This window comes from Salminus brasiliensis, chromosome 9 (assembly GCF_030463535.1).
Source record: "Salminus brasiliensis chromosome 9, fSalBra1.hap2, whole genome shotgun sequence".
In the NCBI taxonomy this organism is placed as follows: domain Eukaryota; kingdom Metazoa; phylum Chordata; class Actinopteri; order Characiformes; family Bryconidae; genus Salminus; species Salminus brasiliensis.
Window position 1 is genome coordinate 38,413,689 of NC_132886.1, and position 20,606 is coordinate 38,434,294.

Below are 20,606 nucleotides of genomic sequence, written 5' to 3' on the forward strand. Positions count from 1 at the left end.
GTAAGTCTAATGGTTTGCTTGCCACCTGTCCACTTTATTGGAAACTCCCACTGACCTCCCACTCTGACGCACTGGCCTCCTACACACTCTTAAAAACAAAGGGTTCTCTATTAAAAAACATTTGGATGCTTGACATGTTGTTTGCCTAATTAAAGGGTTCTTTAAATGAGTGGAAAGTCTTCTTTTGTAGATGGTTCTATATAGAACCTTTAAAAAATGCTTCCATATATCACCAAAAATGGTTCCCATATCAAATCACTGGCACCTTACTGACATAGAATTAAATACCACGTCAAGAGGCCTCAGGAGATCATTCGGAAAGGTGTTCTGATAGGCCGTGATAAACAGCCTAATCAATAAAAGGTTGTTTTCGCTGAGAAGCTAGTTTTTAAATGAACTGAACGACATTAAGTGAACTGTCCAAAGGTCAAGATCTGCTCAGAGTCGTGCCATCAGCATCATTGTTTTGCAGCAGGTCATAAAAAAAACAGCAAACTTAAGTGGTCCCAAGGCGGAACCTTGTGGAATACCATTTTCAACAAGAATTATATGGCTTAAAAAGCAGAAATCAGCCCAAAGTGAAGTCTAATCATGTTAAAACATAAAACAGCATAAAAAAGCATAAATCTAATATAAAAACATAAAATAAAAAATATATTTTATTGTAGGAGAACAAAGCACTGTATTGCATTTACCCAGCCCTGGAACACATCCACCCCTGAACACAGCACTCAACAATTCAACTTGGAATATTCCACAAATCACATTATTTGACAGGAAGTTCATCATCTGATTTTCCTGAAGATCACAGGAAGTGGAAAATGAACATCTCACCTTCATTTTTAGTGAGGTTGAGATCGGCTGACTTTGAAAGAACAACCCTGTCACTTAAAACCCAGATTAATTCATTCATTTCATATCCATCTTTTAGGTACATCATCAGAGTTCGACCCTGGAGAGGTCACCCAGGTGCTTATTCAGTTCCTTGGCACCTCCCCCCTGGCTGGGCATGGACAAGGACCACCACCTCCTGACCTGACGGCAGTGTGTTTTTGGAGAGCAGACAGACTCGTCTCGTCTCAGGTTTCTCCTGGTAAAAGATCTCACAAGCAATCCATGACCCACATATCACAATCAGTCGTGTAGTGGTGTAGTGTGAAGGGGAGAACGATCAAATAACTCTGAAAGTCGTGTAGTGTGAACCTGGCATTAGCAGGTTAGCATTAGCATTTCTAATTTCAAATGTGCTGAGATGGCGGGAGAGCCAGAGATATTGTGGGCAGATCTACTCTTTGACCACATGTAAAATAGCGAACTGAAGAGGTCCCAAGACGGAACCTTGTGGAATACCTATTTCACCAATTCAATAATCAACTAATTAACTGAAGAATTCATCTAAACCCTTCGTAAACGCTATTGATAGTGCTAAGAAAGAAGAAATCAGCCAACTGTGAACACACCTTACTTACCTTCAAGTCTAATCATGTCTAATCACGACCACAGGAAGATTCCCGATTACAAGACAAGTGGTGCAGTGCGAAGGGGACAACGATCGATTGGACAACTCTGAAAGTCGTGTAGTGTGAACCTGGCATTAGCGCCATTTTTCAAATGTGCTGAGATGGCGGAGGAGCCAGAGATATTGAGGGTAGACCCTGTTTCCGAGATGTTTTTCTAAATTCAGTGTAAGAAAAATTATAAAGTTTTATTATTAAGAAATCTTTTACTTGGGCGTCTGCTCCGTTCCAGTTGCAGTTCCAGTCTCACTGACTCATTATTACCTTCCTTTAAGTCACTGAAGGCCGTTCCCTTTACCTCACACATTTTTCTGCCTCGCACTTCCAACCCACTCGCAGGGAAAATCGAATTTAGTCATCACTGAAAAAAGGCGCTGCGCTCGCCGCAGCCATGCCATTTTTGCTAAGCGCTATAATCTGAACCCAGTAAACTGCAGCCAGCCACTGGGGAGATAATTAATTGTTTCTAGAATACCCCGCCGACCTGAGGCGTGTTTTCTTTTTTTCTACTTCGCTTTTTTTCATTCTGGGAACGCGGCATGGATGCAGGCTGGTCTCCATGGCGACAGCACTGGCCCACTCAGCTCCCCCACACTCCACGCCTCAACACGGGTTTGTTTTCCTCCCCCCACTCGGACGAACCTGCATGGCTTCAGTGCTCTGCAGTGAGTCATTGTGCTCTGGCCGCCTCGTTCCCCCTGATGCAGTCGTTCCTATGCTGGTCTTGGGGACTGGGGGGCTGGGATACCAGTCCTAAGGGGCAACATCAACGCAGAGCCAAAACATTATGACCACCTGCATAATACACCCATACTTCTCTGCCTGCCACCAAAGCAGAGAGCCCTCACTCAAGACCTCTGAAGGTTGGACACGGTGGCGTCTGGACATTCAAGCTGACCCTTTAAGCCCTGTTTAAGTTGTGAGGTGGAGCTGCAGCAGATCTGACTTGTTTTTCCAGCACCTCCTGCAGGTACATGCCGACACGTACTCGGCCATCCACATGATGGAAAAGAAAACAGGACCAGGCGATACTCTTCTCTTAGTCTGAGCTCTAGTTCTTGCTTGTCCATTGTAGGCATATGACAGGGCAGCAAGCGTATTAGACTGCTTAGCCACTTGAATCCCCGCAATCAATGTTTTGACTCATCAGTGTGTGGAGAGATCATCCACACATGTGCCTGCCTGCTATTGGAGGGACAAAGTCCACAGTAATGCAGCACTCTGAGTCACCTCAGCTGGAGGAGTGATTTGTCGGATGTGTATGTAAATGGAGTGCGCTCACTATGCACTCTGGAGCAGGTGAGTACAAGGTGGTACCACCAGGGGCGCTGTCTGGGGGGGGGAGTTTGGACAATCTAAAGGGCCTGCGATTGACAAGGGCCCTAAAATGTATTAATTGAGTATTTTGGCAGAATTGTTAGAGTCCCTGGCAGTGCCCCTGGGGACAACATTAGCCGTCTGAGAAGACGTGAAACTGGGAAATGTTCTTAGGTACGTTGTATTTGGAAAATCGATGAAATCCACTTATCATTTTATGTGGGATTTAATGTCTCCAGGACATTGTGCAGTTGCCTACAGCAGAGTGAAGCTGAGACTCTGGCAGGAACAGGAACATTGTGGGCATAATTCTCTGAAGGAAGCACAGCCTCAGAGCTTACATGATGTAGAGTCAAAATCTGGGCCTATAAAATGCTGGTAGGTTTTTGGCTGTCCGAGAGCCTGTTTGTCGGATCAGGTTCGAAGTTTACTTTTATCTAGTGTTCTTCCCCAATTTTCGATTTTAGCCAAATACCCAACCCACTCCTTAGTACCCTCCCAACACTGGCAGGGTGAGGGCTGACACATGCCTCCTCCTCTTCCTTTTGAACTGCCGCTGATGTAACGTCACTGGGCAACCACTGCCCAGGTACCCAGCTCTGATGCATCGGCAAACAGACGCCTATGGCAGCCAGCATCCCACTGAAGAGAGAGCAAGGCCAACTGTGCTCTCTCTGACTCCAGCCCCTGATGCCAGGATTCGAACCAGCGATCCTCGGGTCATAGTGGCAGCGTCTTAGTCCACTGGATCTCTTGGAGCCACTCCATGATTTGTCCTCTTTCGCCCTCTTGAGGACTGGATGTATTAACCACCACAGGAATGCATAAACGCATGTTGCTGTATTCCTGGTGATCGCTTGGAATTCAAAATAACAAGTTGGATGGCCCTCCCTATCCCCCATCACTCAGATGCTAGCTAGGGATGCTAGCCAGTTAGTGTTCTCCTTGAGATTCATGTGTCTCTAACAATTTTTGAACTTTTCCTTCTGGATTCTTCTGAATATCTGAATTTTTAGCCCCTTAAACTCAACATCAGTCTCCGGACTGTGGCTTTCTATGGGATGAGAATAGATCTGGATGAGTGGAAGTCGAAGTGCAGGACGTTGCCCCAGGTAGGCCCTACAGCGCTAGGAAGAGGAGACGGGATGTACTGCCTGTGTGTCAGGGGCACTTCAAGTGTAGCACTGCGGAAACGAACTGGACGTCTTGGGTCCTCTCCCTGTTCAAAGGTGGCTAGTCAAGAGTTTGGTCCTTTGATGCTTTTAGCATTTCGCTTTTACGGCATAATTAGATTGACCCTCATTCTGACGGGAACACATTAATCCTTGATTCTGTCTGTCTGCCTCTCTCTCTCTCTCTCTCTCTCTCTCTCTCTCTCTCTGTCTGGCAACAAAGCGAGGGGAAATGATAGGAAAAGTGCCGTGAAGAGCCACCCTGATTTGAGGTCAGCAGCTTGCCAAAAAAGCGGCGGTGAAATAACAGCCCCCTCCCCATCTGTCACCCCCCGCCAAAAAGTAATAGCACAGAAAGGAGCGAAAAGCACAGTGTGTTCTGAGACATCCTTCCTCGCCCGGCTACGAAATGTGCGAGCAGTACGCGTGGAGGACCCCCGAGCACATTAGCTGAGCTATTGCTTGTGTTTATTTATAGCCAGCTTAAGTCCAGGTCTGGTGGGATGACGCACATTTGCACCTTGACATCTCAAGGTAGCTGTGAGAGGGGGTCACGACGACAACCTCGACAAAAACGCCATCGACATAATCAGTGCCAAATCCGACCAGGCTATATGCGTCCTACTTACCGGCCACTTTATTAGAAACAGATAGCTGAAATAGCACACACTCAGACTGTGCGGTGTGATGTTGTTAGCTGTCTGTCTCCTCCTGCAGGGTTGTAGACCAAGCTTAGTCGCCCGTCTTCAGTGAAGAGCTTCAGTTAAACACAGCGAATTACAAAGCTTAGTGGATACAGACGCCAACTAAGACGTCCCATTCACTCCTCCCAGAACTAAAGGCCCCTGCCATGCTAATGCCGAGCTTGTGAAAACCCTCATGGGAGTGCTGGAGCAGTCTGGAAACTGCAGGTGTAAAGGTGTATTAATCGGGACTGAAGAAACACCACCTTTAGTTTAATCTCAAGACCCCCTAACTTAGTCTAACTTTACTCACTAAAGTGTGCACTTCTCTAAAGTGAGGAGCTTAGAGCAAGAGTTAGGACAGGGCCTCAGACTGGGCATTTAAAGACAACCACTCGGGTGCCCTCTAGTGTTCAGCAGGACTGAGGTAGCCAGGCTCCTCGTTGCCTGGAGAAGTCCATATCCTCCCACAGAATCTGCCAAACTGTTTATCTGTCTGTCTGTCTGTCTGTCTAGGTCTCTGTCTGTCTGTCTGTCTATCTAACTGCATGTCTGCAAATCAGTCTATTTATCGATGCATATATTTGTCTATCTGTCTATGTATGTCTGTCTATCTATCTATCTATCTATCTATCTATCTGTCTGTCTGTGTCTCTGTCCGTCTATCTGTCTGTACATCTATGTCTCTGTCTGTCTGTCAATCAATCAATCAGTCAATCTATCTCTGTCTATCTGGCTGACTGTCTGTCTATCTAACTGTCTGTCAATCAGTCTATCAATCAATCTATCTGTCTGTTTATCTGTCTGTCTGTGTGTCTGTCTGTCTATCTTACTATTTGCCTGTCTGTATATCTATGTCTTTGTCTGTCGGCCTGTCTGTCAATCAGTCAATCAATCAATCAATCAATCAACCTGTCTATCTAACTGTCTGTCTGTCAGTCTATCTATCTATCTATCTATTTATCTATCTATCTATCTGTCTATCTATCTATCTGTGTGTCTGTCCGTCTGTCTGTCTGTCTATCTATCTGTCTGTCTGTCTGTCTATCTGTCTGTCTGTCTATCTGTCTGTCTATCTGTCTGTGTGTCTGTCTGTCTGTCTGTCTATCTGTCTGTCTGTCTGTCTATCAGTCTGTCTGTCAGTCTGTCTAACTGTCTGTCTATCAGTCTGTCTGTCAGTCTGTCAACCAGCCTATCTATCTATCTATCTATCTATCTATCTATCTATCTATCTATCTATCTATGTGTCTGTCCGACTGTCTGTTTGTCTATCTATCTGTCTGTCTGTCTGTCTATCTATCTGTCTGCCTGTCTATTTGACTGTCTGTCTATCAGTCTGTCTAACTGTCTGTCCGTCTGTCTGTCTGTCTGTCTGTCTGTCTAACCATCTGTCAGTCTATCTAACTGCCTGTCTGCCAATAAGTCTATCTATCTATCGGATTGACAATTTATCAATCTTGCTAGCTGTCTGTCTGTCTGTCTGTCTGTCTATTGTCGAACTCTATCATTACATGCACTAACAGTAAATATCACTAGATGTCAGCCTTGTGCGGAATTTCACAGTACAGTCAGTAAAGCAGCAGTGAGAGCAGGCTGCAGCAGTTTTCTCCACCCGTATTTGGTACAGTTTGCCGTTCTGCGCAACGATTGGCTACTACTTTATTACTCGGCGAACGGCTTGTGGGCATGAACCTCCAGCCAATAACAGCCCAGTACGCTGGGCTCCATACGCCAATCCCAGCGCAGGAGGGGCGGGACCTTTCCTGAAAACGGGTGTAAACTAAAATAAACACGCTGCACAGCTGCATCCATTCACTGGCGGCACGAGACAGCTGCAATCAGGGCTTCAGTGTTTCTAATTATTATTTTAATTTAACGAATTTAACATTTCTGATTTATTTATAAGTTTATTAATGTTTTTGACTCGTTTCTGAAATGCTCTGGGAGAACTGAGGGTTCTGTGTGTGAGGCTTCTCAGTCGCTGGTCAGCGCATGACAGCTGTGGTGTGGACAGCTGGAGCTCGTGTTTGGGTAAGAGTCACATTATTTGCGAAATGCCCGAGAAAAGCAAGTATAACCTGGTGGACGACGCGCTGGACCCGAGGACCCCGGTGGACAACGACGACATCTTCCAGTATGGTGTCACGTTTGAGGTGAAGGTGAGTGGAAATGCTGTTTTTTCCTGATTTAAACCGGTTTAAAAACGGGACTGGTTTACCTGACCAGAGGTGACCATTCACAGGCTGCACTGTGTCTCGCCAAGCCCAACTGACCTGTTGCATTTCCCTAATTTCAGTACAGATGCATGTCTGTCCATCTTAGGGGTGGACGATGTGCTACAAATATATAATCCCTGCAGCTCTGGACCAGCACAGGTTGGGTTTCCATTTGAGTTTGATGGTTTAGTAGCTAGTCTACCAGCATGACCAATCCAGCCACCACAGGCAGCCAATATGATCAAAGTGGTCAACCAGCATGACCAACACAACCAAGACAGTCAACCAGTATGGCCAAGCTTGCTGACCAGTATGACCAAGCTTGTCTACCAGCATGTCCAAACTGACCAAGATAGTTAACCAGTATAGTATGATTAAGGTGGTCAACCAGCGTGACCAATATAGTCAACCAGTATGACCAAGGCATGGCCAATCTGGCCCGACAGTCAGCCAGTATGACCAAAGTTGTCAACCAGCATGACCAACACAACCAAGACAGTCAACCAGTATGGCCAAGCTTGTCTACCAGCATGTCCAAACTGACCAAGATAGTTAACCAGTATGATTAAGGTGGTCAACCAACGTGACCAATATAGTCAACCAATATGACCAAGGCATGGCCAATCTGGCCCGACAGTCAGCCAGTATGACCAAAGTTGTCAACCAGCATGACCAACACAACCAAGACAGTCTACCAGCATGCCCAACCTGACCAATATAGTCAACCAGTATGATTAAGCTGGTCAACCAGCATGACCAAGCTTGTCTACCAGCATGCCCAACTTGACCAAGACAGTCAACCAGTATGGCCAAGCTTGCTGACCAGTATGACCAAGCTTGTCTACCAGCATGCCCAACTTGACCAAGATAGTCAACCAGTATGACTTGTCTACCAGAACGGCCAAACTTGTTTACCAGTCTAATCAAGGTGTTCTACCAGCATGAACAATACCAACATGACTAACCTGGCCACGACCAGTATGAGAAAGGTTTTTATCCAGCATGACCAACCTGACCAAACTAGCCAACCTGTGCGACCAGCTTGATCAAGTCACTCATGCTGGCAGACCTTCTAGTCCAGCAAACTCAAATGAAAACATATATCATGCTGGTCAAGACGAGCTAACTAATCATTTAAGAGCAACTTAAGAAAATTTTAAACCAGCTACCAGCAAGTCCAATCTAGAAGCTGGATTCTTCAGCAGAACCATTAATGTTTGAAGACAATTTCATGATACACAGTATTTTGACATACATTTATTTCTCTTAATTGATTGTATGTAACTTCGGTGTGTTTCCGTTTTCAGTTCGTGGGCAGTTTGGACGTTGTCAGACCCAAAAGCAGGCTGGAGATCCTGGCAGCCATGAGGAGGATACGAGTGAGTGGGAGCTGCATTATAAAACAAGACATACAGAAACAGAAACATAAATAAAGTACTGAATATTCATTCGTTCATATATTATACAATTTTACACAACCGTTAGTTCCAGCCTCACAAACTGAGCACTTTAACGACTCTAAAAAGGCCAAACTGAGAGACAAGGTCTGATTACTGTCTCTAATCCATATTTTAAATTACTGATCAAATCTGATAAAAACATCACAGGTAGTTTGTAGCGGTCGGCTCAGTAATTGGCTTGTTCAGACTATTGCGCTACTTTGAGGGTGGCTTTCCCCACTAGCACGTCGACCCCTTCTCTGCTTGTTACATAACCAGCAAGCTGATTGGCTCTTTTTGCTGAAGGGCGGGACTTTTTCCGTAAACAGACGCCTTTAGCTAAACTTGGACAGTACCACGGCCAAAGGTGAGCCTTATAGTATCAACAGTATCTTGGACTGTGTACAGGACCCAACAGGTACCTTAACGAACACTTAGTCAGTTCTGGTGTTCTGGAATTGTTAGCATTACATAGCAATGACGCATTGTTGTGGAACTACTTTTTGGCGGAAGGATCTGACCGTATTAAATTCAAGGCTATTTTTATTGGTTGTGTTTCTTTGTTTTGTAAAAACTGGTGTATAAAAGCAGTAGAACACTGCTTATATCACTGGTTATGATTTATCGTAAATAACATCGCAGCTGTGATGATCTTCGACCAAATCACAGCCGTGCTGTCACTTGCGATAAAACACTACCTCGGGTGTTCACATGCTTTTACACATTGTGTTATTCTGTAAATACATTCAGGGTGGAGGGATACATGCAGGGTGCTGAGGGAAAAAAATAGTACCTAAAGAACTTGAGAATTTCTCCAACACAATTTTGCCATTGTCAAACCATGTATAGACTCTTTAGCTTTTTCGGATAGTAAATAGTCTTGTCCCAATCTGATCGGATTTGATCGGATTGAGTGGAGTGGACTGGCTTTGGATTGGCAGGGCATATCTGAAAGGATCCGGAATCAGCTATTTTAAGCCTGATCCACTTCCAATCCTTTGTTTTTACCGCTGTGCTCTAGCAGAGTGCACTTTGGCGCCCTCTAGGAGTGAGAAGCTTTTGATGGGCACTGTTAGGAGTCCACTATTCTCCGGTTAGGCCGGGAACTATTTTGCTTACAGTGAGCTGCATATCGTACCAACACTGTGACTGTATTATTTATAGAAATGCAAAGATCAGATCAGATCAAATCCAATCGCCGGATACTTAGCAGTACTCCGATCGGATTGGGAAGCACTGGAAAAACAAATGGCCCTGAAAGCGACCATCATTTTTTTGATACTATTCAGAGATCATCCTTCCTTTTATGTCACATCAGCAGGGATTTAAGATGACAGAATGAGGCTGGATCTTCTCGCCGAACCCAAATCTCTAAAACGAGTAGCTGATCCACTGTTTCATGGCTTGCTCGGCATGACATCTGTCGTGAAGTCACGTCCACTGGAAAACATCCACCTCCACTTGGCAGGTTCTTCTGAAATGCTCCCAGGAGAAGAAGGGTTCCTTGATGGCTTACAAAGTCATGAATGCTCCCTTACCGTTCGGCTCTTATCTGCATGGGAGCAGATCTCAGAGAACACGTCCTTTGGTGCAAAGGCTTTCCTCTCAGCGACGCTGCTAAACAAGTCTTTGGACGTGCTCCAGGGCCGCTTTTAGATTTATGACAACAGCAATGCACCAGAGCAAGACTTCTCCAGGCATGCCTGGGTTTATCGCCCTTTGGGGAATATGGAGAGAGTCCTTTGAGAGAGAGTGTCACAGAAAAGAAGTAGTAAAGTGTTCAGAAGTTGATGGTGTTTTTTTAGTTTTTGTCAGTAGATAAAAAAATCTATCAGCACCAGATAAAATATCTAACCCAGCCCAGCAGATTAATCCAGAATCCACTTCTCAGAGAAGCTGAGGCCATGTCCCATGTTCTTACTGCTAACTTGCTAACATATGATTTGATGTGCTTCAGAGAAACTGTCTTAGCTAGCGGATTAGCTGTCTGAACAGAGCCCAGTAAACTGAACAGGGTCATTGTTGTTTGCTTGGACCCTATATGGGTTCACTGGACTCATCATGGACAAATCAGTTTTGGCTAAAGTGTGCTAATACAACAGCTGCTAACTGACAAACTGGCCGTATGTAGTACTGGAAGGTACTGTTAGCCGTTGTTTTTTCAGCAGATAAAAAATGGATCGGCACCAGATAGATGTTTCCTATCGATCTTCTCAGAGAAGCTGAGGCCATGAGTTATGTTCTTACTGCTAACTTGCTAACATACGATTTGATGTGCTTCAGAGAAACTGTGTACCTTAGCCAAACTGTCTTAGCTAGCGGATTAGTTTGTTTGGACCCTAGATGGGTTCACAGGGCTGAAGGCCCTTCAAACCACCTGTATAGTCTCAAAGATCCAAAGCAAAGATCTGCTGCGTTGGGATCTCTCACTTCCATCTCAACCCAGCTCTGAGGGCTTCTTGTTTATGTATAGGGTTAGGGTTAAACTGTGGTGAATTTCTCCTAGCGCAGTCAACAGGTCTCCCAGAAGCAGCACTCACAAGCGAATCTTAGCGTCCATGTCGTTTTTATTTTCCTGTTTCATGTCTAGTCTTTACAGAAGCGATCCCTGCTGTAGTTCGGATGTGTTGGATGTCTAAACCTCAGAACTTGAACATGTTTTTTTGTATTTTTTATTTTATTTCCAGTACGAGTTTAAAGTGAAGAACATTAAGAAAACGAAAGTCAGCCTTGTCGTCGCTGTGGATGGTGTCAAAGTGGTTTTGCGCAAGAAGAAAAAGGTACCAGCCTTTGGGGTGTTCTCATGCCCTACTTTCACTTCGTCTCATAATGGAGGGAAGTGTGAAGATGTGCTCTGAATCTGCTTTCTAAACTCATTCTATGCTAAATATGTTTTCCAGAAAAATGGGTACAGCTGGGACGAAAGTCAAGTAACCCTGGCGCAGGACCCCATTTACAGGTAGGTTACCCTTCTTACTGCATCATAGATCTTATAGGGAACGGATTTACTTAGCTGATATTCAGGTCAGTAATTATTCAGTATGTGATATCTGTCTATGTTAGCGATATCGTACACAAAAGAAGCTCACACGTCTGCCTAAAAAGCTTAAAAGATGATATTCATTTCCTGTAGTTGCCATTATAGAAGTGGTGTTGCGGAATTGCAATTTCGAGAAGTCAGAGCTCTTAAAAAGCTTGCCCGATTTTGGGGGTCGGGTGGTACAACTGTCTAAGCGTTGACTCTATCTTTAGGAGTTTGCCAGTAATTCCCTGGGGATGCCACAGCTAGGCCTGTCACGATAATTACGTACAACGACTTTTCATACAACAGCTAACAGACGCCTGTGCTGACCAACATCACACTAGGAGTGATGAAGTGGGGAGCGAGTGCCATCAACCCACCCCTGAGCACCCCTGAGAGAGCAAGGCCAATTGTGCCCTCTCTGACTCCGGCTGCTGATGGCAAGCAGCATGACCTGGGATTCCTGAACCAGCGCGATCCTTAGCTTACAGTGCCTGCTGCACCTTAGTCATCGGATCACTCAGAGCTCACTTACTTACTCTATCACTCACTCACCCACAAGGGGGCGCTGTTAGAGCTCAAATAGCAATTGGTGCTTTGCATCAATGACACTGAGGAGGCAATCCAATGTCTACCGCTGCAGTTTCTGCCCGGCTGTCAGCTCACATCCCTCCTCCTGTGGGAGCACAGCAGTCCTGGCACCCGATCTTGTCCGAGTGGGTGGCTTATGACCTGGGCCAGGAGTCACCGAACACGTCTTCATCACATTTTATGGTTGCTGCCACAGTTCATTCGGCATTACATTGATGCTACCGTGTCCGTTTCTTTCTCCTTTCTAGAATATTCTACGTTTCCCATGATTCCCAGGACCTGAAGATATTCAGTTACATCGCAAGGGATAAGAAGAGCAACGTGTTCCGCTGCAACGTCTTCAAGTCCAAGAGAAAGGTCGGTCGGTCGGCTTCCCTTGGGCACCCTTCTCTTAATGAGATTCGAAATTTGGTGCTGATGGGTTGATCCACACAGAGCAGCTATAAGGGGTTCCCTGTCATTTGGTGGACGAGAGGGATTGAGGTGGGATACTAATGAGTTTGGTAGAGGTTAGTTTAATCTGCTTTCTATTGACCTCGCCAGAAGATCTATCGATTTCTCCGTCTCGTTTTTGCACCCCAGCCTGTCAGCACAATCAGGTGTTGGCTAACGTTCTCAGTATTTGTAGCTAAGAGAGCAAATTCAGTGTTGATTGGCTGTAAGTTCTTTGTATACGACTGTTCTCCAGACTCTCCAAATTTGTATGCTGTATTTACATGATGGGGGGAATTGGGTTTTGGAAACGGCCCCTTTTCCAGCTCTGTTTCGGATCTGCTGTTGATGTTCTTTGGAAGGAGGAACAGCAGTGTTTGAGGTTCACAGTTTCTCACCTCCATTAAAAATGCAGTTTTTTAATTCTAGGACACCTTTGAATGTCCAGCACCCTCAAAAGTTGAAAATGAAAAATGAGAAAATCTGTGGGTGAATGTTCCAATAACCTCTACGCTCTGTATAGTGCCTCATTCAAAAGCATTAGGTTATCTCCTTCCCTGGCTTCCATGTACACATGCACTTTTTAATGGAAATGCGCTCATTAAATACCGGGTGATTAATTTTTCATGATGGAGTGACGTCCAGTAATTGATGCTCAAAACAAGGAAACAGATCAAGCAGGTCTATAAGAGAGTCCGTCTGGTAATGGAAGCTGATCCAGAGCTCCAAATCCCATCTGGTCTGAAATGAACTAATCCATCACCCTGACAGCGCTGTTGATGTAGAATGGACTCATGAATGTAATTCTCTCGCTTTCACTCCCCCCCCCCCCACCCACCACTTCTGTCCACCACTTCTGTCCACCACCATGTCCCTTCTCCTCCCTCATGTTCTCATCTGGTCTTTGCCTAATGTTCTTTCAGCTGTGCTACAAAAATCAGAGAGAAATCAAACGAGCGCGTTGGATCACTGACCCCACGGAAGCAATCGATCAGCCGAAGGCGCTTCATTTGGTACACTGTGTTGACAGAAGTATTGGGACACATACACATGACACCTACAGGAGCCCATTCTAAACCCAAAGGCATTAATACGGAGCTGGTCTCACTTTGCAGCTCGAACATATTAAGTTACGTGGAGCGGCTGCGTCACATTATTAGCATTATTGCTAACAGTGCTCATGCTTAACGAACTACATTTGTGTATTTTAGCCTTAGTTTGTTTTATAAAAGCAATAATTTAATAGCTTCAGTTTACTTCACCAAATTTGAGCATGTGTTTACAGAGATGAGGTTGATGACAGTCTAAGTCTAGTCATTATTAGCAACATTAGCCTAGCATCTCCCAAATGCGAAATCAAAGAAGCACACGTCAGACACGTATCAAACATGGATCTGCTGATGGACTGCGTCTCGGGTCAGTGATCAGTCATGCTAATCGTGCTAATTCTCCAATCATGCTAATTTTAAATTGTCCTTCTTCTCCTGTGTCCCAGAGCCAGGCTATGCGGATAGTGAGGACAATCGGCCAGGCGTTTGAGGTCTGCCATAAACAAAGCCTGGACAGTGTTGACGGTAAGAGCTGTACTCTAGATGCTTTACGACTTTACCAGCATACTTATTCTCCAGACCTCTTTGTTTTGGGGCATATCTTTAAACAAATGCTAGGAAAGAAGTCCCGGGTTCTAGTTAACCATTTGTTATCAACCACATTTCGAGGCTAGGTCCATTTTGAGAGCTTCAGCACACTAGAGCTTAGATCGGGCCCAAAAAATCCAGCCCGACTCTACCCGAGCTAGAGGAACGTTGTGAGAAATCTCAGCCAGAGTTTGTGTTGGGCATCGGGTCAGGCTTGGGCTCAGGCTCGGGCAGAGCATCTAAGCTGTACTGCACACTACCTTGAATGTCCATCACTTCAGTTTTGGAGCTGCTATTGGAACATCGGATCCATTGTCTGATGGGATGGTGGTCGCTATCCCATCTCCAGAGACAGAACCCAGGTCTTCAAATCTGGACCTTGAGTTCCAGCCCTGGATTTTGTTCTTTCAGGAAGTTAAGGGAACTGTTAATGGTCCAAGTAGTGTCACACCTATCAAGGATTACAAAGTCCAGGAGTCAAGGTCCAGATTTGGAGAGCTGTGAGGGTGAAGAACCTTTTAAATGTTAAAAAAAGGCCAATTCCACATAGTCACCGTTTTAGTTTTTACAAATATGCTTCTTCATGGAACCAACCGTGGTTCTTCTGTGGCATCACTCAAAAACTTGACTCTTTTGCATTGGCAGCTTGGTTGGTGAAAGGGGAGGAGGAGAGAAGTGAAGAGGAGAAGACCTCACCTTCAGACACCACCACAGAGGATTCTGTCCGAAACAAGGATGCCAAGGTATTGTGGCCTTTAAAAAAAATAAAAGAAATATATATATATATATGTAACTATATACATAACTGATGTATATTCAAGGCCCTGAGGTGGGGCCTCTATGGGACAACCCAGAACATCAGGCAGGTGCTAGTGTCTGATGCTAATGTCTTGGTGCCAGATACCACAGAACACCTTCAGAGGTCTTGAGGAGTCACGAGGAGGCACAACCTCATGGTTCTATGGTATCTAGCACCAAGACATTAGCATCAGACAGATACTTTAAGTCCTGTAAGGTCTGAGGTGTGGCCTCCATGGACACCAGCGAAGAGCGTTGACCACTGCACACCAGGAACAACCCAACCAGGACCTGCCCGATGGCTCAGATTCTTACGCTTGCTAAACCTAGATCCTAGATGCTCTCACTGCTGGTGTTTACTAAGAAGTTAATTGGCAGGTTTGTTTTGAAGTTTCTTTGCCGCCAGAAGGTGATGAATAATACATGGCACGACATACATTTTACATGTTTTTTTAGCAGCATTCCACAGTGTCCGTCATAAATAAGATATAAGGAACATCCCCACAGACTCCATCGCACCACCTCCTTGTGGTTGAGCTGTTGAGGTATCAAGGAGTCTGAAAGAGACTTTGCAATGAGGCTTTCATATATTTGTAATGTCTGACAGCAAGGACTAGGCTGTGATTCACTGGCAACAGATGGAACAGATGCTCGACTGCCTCTGGATGCTTCATCACTACTGATGCAACTGTAATAACACCACTGCTACTACTATTATTAGTTATAATAGGGTTGCTGAAAATATTAATATTTGATTATTCAGGGAAATTCATTGATTAATACACAAAAACGTGGCCATCAAGGGAGCTCAGAGTGGCTCAGAGGTCTAATGCGCTACCCCTATGGCTCAGGGACCGCAAGATCGAATCCCAAGCCAAGCCGCTTTGCCATCAGCTGCCGGAGTCTGAGAGAGCACAGTCGACCGAGCTCTTTTAAGCGATGTTAGCTGGCACAGGCGTCTGTTAGCTGGAGTGAAGGAGCTGGGGACCTTGAGCTTTCCTCAGAGCGTGTCGGCTGCCTGGCTATCGGCACATCAGCAGCAGTTGGAAAAGAGGCGGTGCCTAACTCTGAATGTATCGGAGGAGACGTGTGTTAAGTCCTTACCCTCCTATTGTCGGGAGCATCGCTAGTGCTAAGGGGAGCTACAAACGGGTGGGTGAAATGACAGCACCAGATTGGCTCTACTAAGCTCTAATAAGCTCTACTCTCACTGTTTTACGTCACCGTTATGACCCATGAGCCGTCTAACCTAACCCAGCCTAGCTTAGCCTGGCCTAGCCGTGTTACGGAAGAGTGTTTCTGTCCTCTCTGGGTCCTCTCAGTGCAATGTGCGGTTAGCTAGCTGAAGAGATTGTACCCCGGTGGCCTTTCTCCCTTCTCTGGCAGGCCTAGTGTTAGCTATTAGCCTTTTAGCCACTCCCGTCGGCTGCTGGACGACATGATGTAGTCCTTCGACTTCCCCCACACTGATACCTGCTGCAGCGCTCGCTCCGGCTGACTTTTCTCCCTTCTCCAGTCAACCTAGCATTAGCGTTTAGCCTTTTTCTGTAGCCTCACGCCCATATTCTCTCAAAGTAGCCACTGCGCTTAGTCTCGAATGGCTTTCGTGAGTGGGCTGGGGGTTCGAGGTTCATCAAGATAAATACGGTTTTCCATTCTAGGGCATCTTTAAACCTTCCTGCCAGATCTGCTTATATTACTAATCAAAGTCTAACTAGTCTAAGCTAACCAAATGTACTGGCGATTAGCATTAGCTTCGTTTTATATGGTGAACTGCTGGACTAGGCACACTGTGCTTCCCTAGAAAGCCAAGACAGGCTTAAATTCCTGGAAGTCGGAAGTGCCAGCTTGAATCTACTGATGCAGAATGGGAATGATATGAAGTGTAGTGGGAAAGTGTGTAAATACATAATTCCTTTATTCTCCAGACTGCATTAAAGGGCACAACACTTGTCTCTTGTCTTCTCCAGGATGCTTCTGAAGACCCGGTGTTGGAAATAGAGCCGTCCAGACTGGCGTCGCCTGTGTCCGAGCCCCTGACCGTGAGCCATCAGGTGCAGCTGCTGCAGAGGCAGCTTCAGCAGCAGGAGCAGAAGAACCAGGCTGCCTCAGCACAGGCAGGGGCACCACTCAAACAGATACGCTCTGACGTGGCATTTAGGCTTTTCTTCACCTGCTGCTCGTCTCTCATGCTTTTGTCCGGTTGAGCTTTTGGATCGACTGATGGAAGAGGATATTGCATATTCATGGATTTACATGGATTTGTTTGGAATCTCTGAAAAAATGCAGAGCGATGCAATTCCCAAATGGTTGCTAAGCAGTTTCAAGACAGTTGCTATGCACAACAGATGGGCTTGCTGTGCAATTGCTAAGCAGTTGCGGTGGTATCCCTGGTGGTTGCAAAGCAGTTGCTATGGCAACTGATAAGAGGTTTCCATGGTATTGCAGGTGGCTGTTTTACAGTTGCCAGATGTTTGCTCTGCCGTGTTTCAAACGGTTGCAGTTGTTGCTAAGCATGGTGTCCCAGGCAGTTGCTAAGCAGTTTCAGGGCGGTCGCTATGCACTACAGATGGGCTTGCTATGAGACCTTGAGGTCTCACATGGTTGCATTGCGAAAAGCTGCTGTTGTTGCTAAGCAATATCCCAGACGGATGCTATGCGGTTGCTAGGCAGATGATCTGCTGTTATGGTGTCCTAGGTATTTGCTATGCAGGTGGTTGCTGTGGTGTTCAAAACAGATGCTATGCCGCAGATATTAAATATTGCTTGGTGTTGTGTTTAGCTGGTTGGTACATTGAGGCTGTCCAGTTGCTATCCTAAGGTTGCTAGGGTGTTGCTATGCTCTTCTTGGTGGTTGCTAAGATGTTGGTAGTTGTATGCTTTAATGTCACACATGGATACGAGGGTGTTGCTGCGGTATTGGTGTTGTGAATCACATCCATATAAGGGGTAAGCTCACAGAAACAGTATCGCAAGGTTGCTAGGGTGCTGCTGTGCATTTTTAAGGGGGTTGCTGGGGTATCTCAGGTGGTTGCTAAGATCTTGGCATTTGTATGCTTCAATATCACACATTTGGCTCGTTTGACTGGACGATTGGACGCTTGTGCTAGCTGATTGTTGTTTGTTTTGTTGCCAGGCGGTCCTGCTCCAGCAGCAGCTGTCTGTAGAGTCGAGGGCGAGGGCGGAGGCTCAGGCCCGGGTGGAGCAGCTCCTGCAGCAGAACAGCGAGCTCCTGCAGCACCTCTCCCTGCTGGTCAAACACATCCAGGAGCTGGAGCTGCGCACACACTCCACCTCGTCCAGTGAGTCCATAATTACAGTGCGGTTCTGTAATTGACTTTTTATGTATCCAGTAATTAGCTGCACATATACACCGATCAGCCATAACATTAACACCACTAGGACATGTGACGTGATGACCTCTTTCCTGCAGTAGGATCTCAGGACAGCCTGTTGGAGATTGCGCTGAGAGCCAACGCTGCCACCGGCCCAGCCTGTCCCTCCTCTCCACAAGGCAGCGTCCCCCAAGAGTCCAGCCTGGTCCAGCTGAATTCTTCCTTCTGCTTCTTTCCTGGACTCCCAGCGCAGGAGAAGAAGAAAGAGCAGGACCGAGACTCAGGCCAGGGTCCAGAGGAAGAGCAGGCGGCCGAAGGATCTCCTACCGAGGGTCAATTCTTCAGTGCTCTGGAGACACCTGGCTTCAGAGAGTCTGGCATCGCGTCTGGCTACGAGTCCAACACTGACGAGAGCGATGATCGAGACAGCTGGGGTCAGTAAAGGGGGTCGGAGACACACTTGGTCTACTGTTATCCTAGACACTGTGCTTATTCCTCATCACTATATAGGACTGCAGCAAAAACAGGCAATCCCGCAGAGAAAGCTCTGATATTACTAAAGGCTGAAAGTTACCGTGGTCCAACTGTCCACATTACTCAATTACTTAGCTATTATCATGTATTACTGTCCCCAAATCTGGGTTGGGTGTTTAATAAAAGTGTTATACCCCACAGATACCTGTGACAGGACTTCATATCACTATGTTCCAGAAGTGCCATTTGAAAACCTATTCTAAACCGGATAGCATCTTGAAATTTTCCAAGTGTTGATATTATCCAGTCCAATTTGATCTGGTCTGATCTTAGTCTAGTCGCAACCCAACCTCCAGATTGTCAAGGGTGCTGCGAGTCTTGGCAGCGCAGTAGGAAAAATCCTGGATTGCTTTGCCACCACCAGCAAACATAAAGACAGCAAACGTCCCGCTTGTTCTCAGTACCTTCGTTTACTTTAATCACAGACCAGCTGTCCGTTCTGGAGGGCAAAATGACCAGCAGTGCCCACTGCCTCGTGAAGCGTCTGTGTTATCCTGAAACATGATTGACCAGCATGCTCCTGTTGATATTTTGTATGTTTGACTGTCCTTTTCTGCTTGTTTTCTCTTCTGTAGCAAAGTAAGTAAGTGATGGCAGTATCGTGTGGGTTGTTTTCTACATTTTCAGGTCGCCTAATGACCCAGGTTTGGCCAAGGTGATTATTTTCGCATGACCATCTCCCATCTCCTATCTTCTCTTTATCCCTTACAAGGAAGTCTGTTTTTGTTACTGTGCCTTTAAGACTTTTTCACAGATGAGCCAAAACAAAAGACCACTCTTCGAGGAAGCAACCACAGATGGTCCTTGGGTTGGATGCAGGAGAAATGGTCAGGAGCGAAGGCCTGAGTCACTTTTACAAGAGCCTTTTTTTTGGTTATGTCCATTCGGCTGGATCAGAGCATCTCCAAAAGGTCGAGGCATGTGTGGCTGACTACAGACAGTGGTCTAAGGTAAGCCCAAGGCTCATCGATGTATGAAGGCAACAATGGCTATCCTATCTAAGCTGCCCCACAGTGCAGCATCCACGATCCTGTTAGAATGCCTGTGATAATCCCTGTCCACCATCAAAGGTGCCTTCGATGGGCACACAAGTGTCTGGACGGAGGCAATCGAGGAAGGTGGCTGGGTGTGGTGTGTTTACCTGTGGGATGTGGATCCTCCTCACAACTGAAAGAGGTTTCTGGGGGATCTGCTGGAACATCTTACCAGGATACCGCAGGTGGTCTCATAGGGTGAGCTGTTTTGGTGGCACACAGATAACCATCAGGTGGTCTTAATGTTTTGGCTCATCTGTGCATATGTAAATGACCTGTGTTCTGATTGGCCAGTGCTGCTTTTTTCATAAAGCAGTCTGGGCTGAGACAGTTCGTACAGGTACACGGAACAAAGTGACCCACCTCAGGCCCTCCGTGTCTGGACTGCTGTGCCGTGCTCTGCTACTGGATTTGCTCTTCTTCTGCTCGACTGCTGCTTCGCTCAGTTTCTCAGCTGCTGTGAGTTAGTCTAGGTATTATAGAGCTGTTCTGTCTGTGTGCTTCTCAATAAACGGGACTGTTTTACAGTGAAGTGGCTGTCGGATGGTCTCTGCTGATTTGCTGTGCTTGCTGAAACGGGACTGGGGAGGAAAACATAGTAAATAAAACACATTTTATTTAAAGCAGTTTGAGGCACAGCACCATATTGACTCTAAACCTGACTAGGACTCACACTAGGACTTGCCTTTGACTAGGACTTGCACTTCGGTTACTCTGAGCTAAACTAGGACTTATTCCCCAGTGACTCTAAACTCGACTAAGACTCTCACCCCAGTGACTCTAAACTCGACTTGAACTCAAACCCCAGTGACTCTAAACTCGACTTGAACTCAAACCCCAGTGACTCTAAACTCGACTTGAACTCAAACCCCAGTGACT

General features: G+C 46.0%; 1 protein-coding gene across 3 annotated transcripts; it reads left to right on the forward strand.

The window, feature by feature from the left end:
* Positions 1 to 4,686: 4,686 nt before the first annotated feature.
* nos1apb (nitric oxide synthase 1 (neuronal) adaptor protein b) lies at positions 4,687 to 20,259 on the forward strand. Of its 3 annotated transcripts, XR_011980162.1 has the most exons (11): positions 4,688 to 6,848; positions 8,213 to 8,284; positions 11,032 to 11,124; positions 11,245 to 11,303; positions 12,206 to 12,314; positions 13,885 to 13,963; positions 14,672 to 14,769; positions 16,795 to 16,941; positions 17,961 to 18,126; positions 18,258 to 19,925; positions 20,044 to 20,259. XR_011980162.1 is itself a non-coding variant. In XM_072688315.1 (10 exons), exons 1-10 carry the CDS (start codon positions 6,744 to 6,746, stop codon positions 18,599 to 18,601), a joined length of 1,269 nt encoding a protein of 422 aa, XP_072544416.1. In that variant the 5' UTR covers positions 4,687 to 6,743; the 3' UTR covers positions 18,602 to 20,259. The 3 variants fall into 3 exon arrangements, 2 of the variants coding, with proteins under 2 accessions (XP_072544416.1, XP_072544415.1); XM_072688315.1 differs by having other exon boundaries at positions 4,687 to 6,848; positions 18,261 to 20,259; XM_072688314.1 differs by having other exon boundaries at positions 18,258 to 20,259.
* Positions 20,260 to 20,606: the final 347 nt, after the last annotated feature.

Excerpts from the sequence above, each read along its gene's own strand:
- nos1apb (XM_072688314.1), top strand. The coding sequence starts at position 6,744 with ATGCCCGAGAAAAGCAAGTATAACCTGGTGGACGACGCGCTGGACCCG. Across the intron at positions 11,125-11,244 it reads TTTTGCGCAAGAAGAAAAAG|AAAAATGGGTACAGCTGGGA; the intron begins GTACCAGCCTTT and ends TATGTTTTCCAG. Across the intron at positions 16,942-17,960 it reads ACCAGGCTGCCTCAGCACAG|GCGGTCCTGCTCCAGCAGCA; the intron begins GCAGGGGCACCA and ends TTTTGTTGCCAG.